General features: G+C 31.4%; 1 protein-coding gene across 2 annotated transcripts; it reads right to left on the bottom strand.

Annotated features, from left to right (window-relative positions):
* Window positions 1-2,921: 2,921 nt before the first annotated feature.
* LOC107460518 (uncharacterized) lies at window positions 2,922-7,610 on the bottom strand. 2 transcript variants are annotated; one of them, XM_052253513.1, is made up of 8 exons: window positions 7,492-7,610; window positions 5,766-7,007; window positions 5,586-5,676; window positions 5,307-5,464; window positions 5,166-5,217; window positions 4,775-4,854; window positions 4,554-4,647; window positions 2,922-4,365 (listed from the first exon to the last, which is right to left on the bottom strand). In XM_052253513.1, exons 2-8 carry the CDS (start codon window positions 6,879-6,881, stop codon window positions 3,836-3,838), a joined length of 2,121 nt encoding a protein of 706 aa, XP_052109473.1. In that variant the 5' UTR covers window positions 6,882-7,007; window positions 7,492-7,610; the 3' UTR covers window positions 2,922-3,835. The 2 variants fall into 2 exon arrangements, with proteins under 2 accessions (XP_052109473.1, XP_052109474.1); XM_052253514.1 differs by having other exon boundaries at window positions 5,766-6,811.
* Window positions 7,611-8,791: the final 1,181 nt, after the last annotated feature.

Here is an 8,791-nt window from a genome sequence, read left to right as displayed (position 1 = left end):
TAAATTTTTAACTTATTTTTTATGTATCATTTATTTTAATTCTAAAGTCCAGTAACTTTTTTTTATACAAATATATTGTTTTTAATATTTATATACTATTATTTTATTTTGGACTTCAACCTAATATCTGAAATTTACAAAAAAAATCTAAAATTTATAAAAAAAATGGTTAACCTGATTAACAGGTTTTATTTTAAATTCAAACTATTCAAATAAAATATAATAAATGAAGAATTCAGATTTAACAAATTAACAAGGTGTGCAGCACTCTATACTTAGCAAGGAGCGTTTAAGGATGAGTCCAATATCTTAAATATTATTTTTATATAAAAATATTTTTATGTAATTAATAATTTTTTTATTAAATTTTATTGTAATGACCTCGCATGATTTGATAATTTTTTAAGAGTTTAAACTTTAATATGCAGTATAAATTCTTCTGCATGACATTAATCATATCCATTCTCATTATTTATAATATGCATAAAAAATAATTATTTTTATTTTTGTAACAACTTATAGTTAAAATTAAAAATCTTAAACCCTAATTGACTATAGTTGAATTCGCATTCCTTTGGAATATAGACTAACTCTTTAGTCATATGTTGTAATTTTGACTGGTTTTTCACTGGCTAATTATATAAAAATTGGTCTTATTATTACTTTTTCTTTTTATTACACATCGCTGTTTTGTTTTGTCCTAGCATGATGGTAACTTCAATTCATATATTTTTATCAAACAAACATCAAAAGACACTTGATGGAGATAGATCATAAGAATAATATATAATTAGAGATTCATAATCAATCCCAAAGCCTTTCATTAAAGTGGTAGTCATTTTTTAATATTAAAGTGGCAATTAAAAAATGAAGTAACTACAATCATGATGTGTATCACATAGAAAGCTAGGACAAATTGTTACATGTTTCTTTGTCGGGTGCGTGTAATTTTTTATTCAAAACAAATCTCTCTATGAAGTTAATCCAAAGTCATGCTTTTTGTTCTTTCCTCCGTCGGTTAGGCTGTGTTTGTTGGAAGAAAATGTTTGTGGTAAAAATGGGAGGAAAAAAAAAGAAAGAAATTAAAAAAAATAGTTATTTTTTTTTGTTTGGTTGAAGAAAGAAATAAAAGAAGAAGAAAAATAAATAAAAAATATTGGTGAGACTCACTAATTTTTTTTTCTTTTAACAATAAAAACAAAATTGAAAAAATTAATTCTTTTTTTTTATTTCTAATATTATTCTTTTATTTTTTTAATATATTTTATAATATAAAAATAAAATTATTTTTGTATAATATTTTTTTATTTTTTTTTAAATACATTTAAAAAAAATAAAAATTTATTCAATTTTTTTATTTTCTTTTTCTTTATTTCTTTTTTTTTTTTTCCAACGAAACATAGGCTTAATGCACCTTTTAGCTTTGGTTCTCTGCACCGATATTCATAGGTGGGTAACACTCTCTACTAGCCCGATTGGCCTAATCATAATAGGTTAGGGATTCTTAATAGGTATGTCTCATAATTTTTATAAAGGTGAGTTTTAATTATATATTTCATTTTAAAATATAAAAATGATAGTTAAAAAATTGGTTAATAATAAAAATCTTGCATGTGAGTTATAAATATTTTAAATTATCATAAAAAAATTATTAAAATTTCATCCAATATATTAAAAATAAAAAATATTATTATTTTATAAATATATACCTACAAAATACTTAAATCTTACTAATAATACCTCCTATCGTTTCTCTAATCATAAAAGGAAAATTTGACACACGTAAACACATGCGCGAATAATCCCATTCAAATTGTTTCAACTTTCAAGTGCTATAACTTCAATAATTTTTAATAATATTTTTGAGTTTTAGTGATATGAATGTAAAATGTATATCCGCCAAAAAAATTAGTCTGATTAGGCTACATTTAAATATTATTTCTAAAAGATAGAGATAAAAAAATATATATTGTATTTCTTAGATATAAAAACAAATTATTTTTTAAAACTTTGTAATTTTTCTATTTTTATTTTAAAAATAAAATTTAAATATAACAGCTATTACCGATTTTGATGTAAAAAGAAAATCTTAACTATTGATTGTGAACATATTAAAGCCCAATTATTAGATTATAGTAGAAGGCTAATAACATGAATCCAAAAATCAATCATTCATTTTTATTAATTTTTTCTCTCTCTAGGGTCTACATATGCGCTCATGGTGTCCATTACCATGTGGTTTTTGCTTTATATAGTTTTGTAAGGAGGTTTCATTGATATGATTTTGTTTTGTTTCTTCTCCAAACAATAATAATAAATGCTTTTGGCATGAAACCGCTTTATGATTAGAAGATTGGATTAGATGCTATATTCTCCAATGAGCATATCATGTTTTAAAATACTTTCTAGCACAATTATTAGTAAAAAGATATTTCTGTTGGAAAATTGATATCATTGATTAAAAATGTTATTTGAATGCATAAACCTTAATCTTCAGTTCTCATCTAAGAAACAGTAACTAGAGTGTAATGAAAGAAATAACCAATTATAACTACATTCCACGTGAGTGTCACATATTCCTGTTTCCAATAACATAAAACATATTCCTTTTTGTTCAAAATTGCATGGTTCATAATTAAAATTGGAGTGCACTGTCACCACTCACTATCTTCTGCTTCATTCCTTGCTAATCAAAACGTTAATGTCATTCCATACTTCAATCCAAACATGATTCAAATAATTGGAACCGCAAAAGATAAAAGGAACTAGCTCTTGTTCTCAACCACAAACAATTAACCTATGTGCACCAATAACACTTTATATTAGTAGGTAATATTACCCTTTTGATTTCAAGTAACTGTTGTTTGCTTTTCACAAAATTCCAATTTATTTTGTGAAACAAAAAGAGAGCAAATGTACAAAGAACTTTCTTTCTGGTTTACCACTGTTTCCATTCATAAATCGAAGGCAACAAAATTTTACTTACATAGTATATATCCCTCAAAACACCAAAATGGCAATACAATTTGGAAAAGGATAAGATCCTAATGAAAGGTGATCTCAGCCTAAAATTGAGATGATGATGATGATATACAGAAATATTTCTTTGTTAGCAATGATTTTTTGTTAGAGCATTGAAGCAGCTTCCAAAGGCTTGGAGCCACTAAATGCAGCAATAATTAGATTGGTTGTTGTATGTATTGTTTGTATCACCGGAGAGCGCAAAAGGCACCGATGTCCAATTCCGGCGGCCCCACCAGGAGATCGACGGCCACATTGGCAGACAAAGAGATCCAATTAGTTAGCCCTGCCAATAATGTAATGATGAAAACACATAGCTCTCTCTCTGCTAAATGGCAATTTTGCTCAAGGTTAACCTCAATCAGCAGTGCTTGAATCTCCTCCACTCATCGTAGCAAGCATGGAGTGTTGTGAAGGCCCCACAGTCCTTTCAACATAATCAAAATAATATCTGATAGGACCCCCTTCCAAGCTTCTAACACATGAATTTGCATCTCCTTTAGGGGCCAGCAGATTCTAGACTATCAAAAGGCAATGTAACTTGGCAACTTGCTAAATTCCAGCAACATTACATTTTTGAACCACAGTAATGTAACCACTTGTCACTGTTCAACCAGCGATACCAATGTGAAGGGGGCCCCTCCAAAAGCCAAAGTTCCTCTAATTCATGCTTAGGCTTTGACTTTGACATGCTATGTCACAGTTGCTGCCAAAGTCAACATCACTCTCAACTCCCAACAACATCAGCACCATGTAATTTTCCGAGGACAGCTTGCTTATGCCAAGGAAAATTCACCTCCCCCTCCCCCCCTTCTCAAACGGGTACGGGTAATCCGTAATTGTGGAATGTCTTTATCCGACCGTCCCAGCCTGCAGTCACAATGACCATCCCCCATGCATGAGAACGAGAGGTACTCCTGCATGAAGATTTCAAGAACCTGTACTCGGATTTAAGCATTGTAGACGTTTTTGCCTTGGAGCTAGAAATTGGAAGCTTCTCCTCTGGCCAAGTTGCAGATCCCTTAGGCAAAGCCTCCAAGAAATACTCTTGACCCAGGGAGAATGAAGCAGGTGGGTTAAGATGTACAGATTCGGGTGAAGTTTTATCTAGGACATTCCATTGGTGTTCATTTTCCATGGTCTGAGGTTTCAAACCTTGCCAAGGCACTGCAATGGAAGCGTTTGAGAAAAACCGCTCAGAAGACCAAATCTTCTTAGCTTTCATGGGAATAGACTCCTCCTGACTAACATTCCACATATATACATTAGAATCCTCGGATGCTGATAATATATGTTTGCCATCAGAAGTGAAAGATGCACTCATTGGGCTCCCTGTGCCTACGCCTATAGAAACAGAACAAGAATTTTAGAAACATAGTATGAAATAAAATGCAAATTAGAGGAATGTACCAATAATTGCTAAACCAATAAAATGCCAGAACAATAACTAAACAAAATCCTAAAAGAATGTGCAGAAGTACAGATCCAAGAACAATTCTTTGTAAAGCATAAGAATAAGATAACGAACATACTCTTGTATTTGCCAATCACATTAAGCCCGTCAAGGATTCTGACTTGTGAATCCGCACAGGTAACCATAACTTTGTTACAATCTTGTGGAAAAAACTGAAACAAATAAAATATAATCAGTTAGCCAAATAAAGTGTAGCTTATATAGAACAGCAAAAAATGAATGGTAATTAAGCCAAAATTATTCATTTGATGCAAGAAGCCAAATAAAAAGAGAAAATACCTGAAAGCCTGTTATCCCTCTTCCAGTAAATTTCTTTTTAGCAAGTAAACATAGTTGGGAATCCAACTGCAACTGATTATCTGCTTCAAGCAAAAGATGAAACACAAGCAATGAGTACCTAGCTAAAGTGTTTAAGTGATTACAATGGAGCCATTGACATTCACATCCAATCATAACCAGTTTGTCCATGATTATATGTCATCGTTATTCTAAAGAAAAAAAATATTTATTTCAAGCATGTGCAGAATGTAGGCCCACCAAGCCACCTATCAATCACCCATCCACCATGGCACAATAACAATTTGAATCCTAATTATATGAGATATTATGAAATCTACTAAATGACATCTAAGTAGTCTAACTAGAGGAAAATATATCCAAAGAATTATACCTGATACATTATAAAATCGACAATTTCCTGCCATGGACCCAATAATCCCTCCCTGTATAAAGCAGGTAATTCATGTCAATATTCTCTATATAGTATTTCTTTCCATAGAAGAAAGCATGTAAAAAGAAAGAGTTGCTCTACCTGGCCATCGGGTCGATAACATACTGCCGTTACTATATCTCTAATGTCGGTCCAATCTATGACACGACAATCAGGAATCGTCCAGATGCGCACTTTTCCATCTATAGATCCACTAATGAAATAATTATCATCTACGGGATTGAATTGTACGCATGTCACTACAAAACATTATCAAATAACAAAAAGAAACATAAGAAAATTTTGAAGTAATAAGAACAAATTAAGATAAATGGTTCAACAATGCCAAAAATCAGAACAGAATTGTAGTAATGCACACACCATAATTACTGTGTGGGAAAACTTTCAAGCAATTATCGGATTTCACTTGCCACAGACGGACAGTTTTGTCAACGGATGACGAGAGAAGATACTGCATCAAAAAGAAGAACCAAATCAATTTTCATACGCAAGCGAATGCCTTTTTTTGCTAGAAAACAAAAATTTTTGACATTCACTCACATTATTCTTTGACCAGGAGAGATCCAATACTTCACCTCTATGCCCATAGAACTCATGCAACGGTTTCTCCAACAACCTGAAGATCTTAGGAGGGAAAATGATACATGCTGAATCTTGTGTTTTTCTCATGCTCTTCAGTTTGTTGATTTTCTCCTTGTCCATAAACAGAGGTTTCAATTCAGAGAGATTATTCACTGTAAAGTAAAGGGAGGATGGGTCAATTTCTGAAATGTCAATTTCATTAGACATATCCTCCTCAATCACTTGCCACAAGCGCACAACTCCATCTTCACTGCCACTTGCAAGATACTGGCCATCAGGACTGAATTTCATTGTCGTAATAGAACCTTCATGCGCTTTGATATCTTGTCTCATGTAAAGAGCAGACAATTCCTTCATTTGCTTCTTGCATTGCCGAACCTTAACTCTCTGAAGCTTACATCCTGAGCCAAAACCATTGTCACCTTGATTATCAAGCATACATGTAAACGACCGCAATCTTCTGAGCCAACTCCTTTTATTCCCATTCGTCTGCCAAGAAGGAGTTACCCCAGAGGGTTTCTCAGAATCATCAGGTTCCCCTGTATTCGCCAACCGATCCAGAACCACATCCCTACCATCCCTCATATTCCTCTGTTCCCCCTTTGGATCCACATTACACTCAACTCTCTTGTCTGAATTCTTGTCTTGGCACAGCAAGTTCTCCTCCAAACCATACTCCTTTGAAGAATCAATACTGGAAAAACAAGACATAGATGACCGACTCGAACAGAACTCCTCTTCAAAACCATCACAAGTTCTAGTCACAGCCCCACTACTATACTCCACTCTATCCCTCACCTCTTCCTGCTCAACAACACCAACCACATCCACTGAATTCTCAATCCCATTCACACTCAGTCCCATCTTCTTCATAAACTTGCCCCTACGCTCTCGAACACTCCTCGGGCTCCGAATCCACACATCATAGTCAAAGCCCTCCAATCCTATTCTTCCATTGGAAGTAGATTTGATGTCAAGGGTGTCAGTTCCATCAGATACTGAATCTGCAATGGACACAACATCTTCTTGAGCATCAAAAAACCGACATTCTTCGAATTCGCTAAAGCTACCCATAATTCTTCAAGTTCAACCCATGAAATAGCTAGCCACCACTCAAAAAAGCAACATATGTTCTGGGAATGCGTCAAAATTCAATCTTTTTCCTTTTTATTCGGACGAAGAAGCCACTCAGGTGATAATCTCTATATATATACATAAAAAAAAAACAAATAAAAAAAGCACAAAAACCAATATTAACCAGCATAAACATTATAAACAAAACCACGCAAAGATGAGAATAATATATAATAAGAAGAAAACAGAAACCGAGAGATCCCACATAGATCCCAATCCGAACCCACTGAACCTGGTCTTTCAAAGTAATCACTAACAAGCATTCCACAATTACGATAGAAAAAAGAAAAAAAAAACACTACCAACAACTCAAAAATCAAAACAATAATAAACATTTAAAGAACAAATCACACGCACGCGCACACGAAGAGAAATTCAAAATGAACTCACAGAGAAGAAAGGGTAGAAACTGAAAGTACGTCAAAATCCAACAAAGATAATAGAAGTGGATGGAAGTGAAAATAAAAAAAAAAAATAAAAAAAATAGGGGAATTGAGAGAGGAAAGTGTAACGTTTAAAGGGAAGTGATGAAATAGGAGCAATAACTTACATGGTTACATGGGGTGGATGGTGATCAGAAAAAGATCAAAACTTTGGAAGTTGAGAGAGTGGAAGATCAATGGAATATCGGAGTGTCCGAAGAGGATGCAAAAATGGAGAAGGGAGAGAGCACTTTGAGCGAAAGCCAAAATCACAAATGATTCAATATATTTATAGAATTTTTATTTTTTACACAGTATACAAAAAACTTTACTATGCATCACTATTCCAGCATGATACTGTCAAATCTAATTTTAGTATATTGTAAAAAAAAAAATATTTTTTAAAAGAATTTTTTTGGTTGTACGTGTAAATTAGGTCTATTTATAATTATCTCAATTTTTTACTAAAATTAAACTTCTTTAAGATTTTGATAAAAATTATTTTTAGTGATCTGTAGAAATTTTTTTTTATAGAATGATCTGTAGAAGATTTTGTTTGAATGGATTTTTCATTTATTTTTTGAGTTTCTATTTGTAATAACAATAACTTATAGGTAGGAACTCAAGGCAATGGATTTTACTTGAAGTTGATATCTGAGAGCCGTTAGATGATTTGATTTATTTGACTAAATTTTCATCTAACGGTTCTCAAGTATCAACTTTACGTGAAATCGACTTCACCTGAATTTTTACCTAATTTATAATAAAGTTAAGTGAATAAATTTTTTTTATTATTTTTTATGTTTTCTACTTCTAATTATTCTGCAGTAAAAGTTTAAACACGCATGATGTGTTTTTGTATTTATTCATTTAATTGTTTAAATAAATTTATATTTTCACTTTCTTTATACTTTGAACTAGTTAGCAAATTTAGTGACATGAACACTCTTTAAATAATAAATACGTAAAAATGTATAAGTTTTAAGTTAAGCATGCATTATTTTAGATCAATTTTTACAAGGTCACAAAAAATAGAGTAATGAATTTTTAAATAATATAAATAAGGTTCAATTAATATGTGCTCTTAGATTACTATTGAAATTGATTTTTATAAAGAATATACAAAATCTAAATTTTTAAATATTTATTAAAGTAAAATTTTGAAGAATTCTACTAATAATAATTTTAATGTACATTTTATAATTTGAAAATAATACCAAACCTGTACTTAACTATGATCTCATACTCACGTTAAACAAATGTATATTTTCTTTTCTCAATAAAATCTTAACTGTTGTGCACTTTAATTGTAGCAGCATTTAATTAAACCAACAATTTTCTAGAGATAACAATAATGGCAATATTTAAAAAAATTAAAAGTGTCCAACCAATATAAAAAAAATCTAAAGAGCTTTATAAATAAAATAA

The sequence above is a fragment of the Arachis duranensis genome, chromosome 8 (assembly GCF_000817695.3).
Source record: "Arachis duranensis cultivar V14167 chromosome 8, aradu.V14167.gnm2.J7QH, whole genome shotgun sequence".
Lineage (NCBI taxonomy): Eukaryota > Viridiplantae > Streptophyta > Magnoliopsida > Fabales > Fabaceae > Arachis > Arachis duranensis.
The sequence above is the reverse complement of the archived record's forward strand: the minus strand, read 5'-3'. Positions and strand labels throughout refer to the sequence as shown.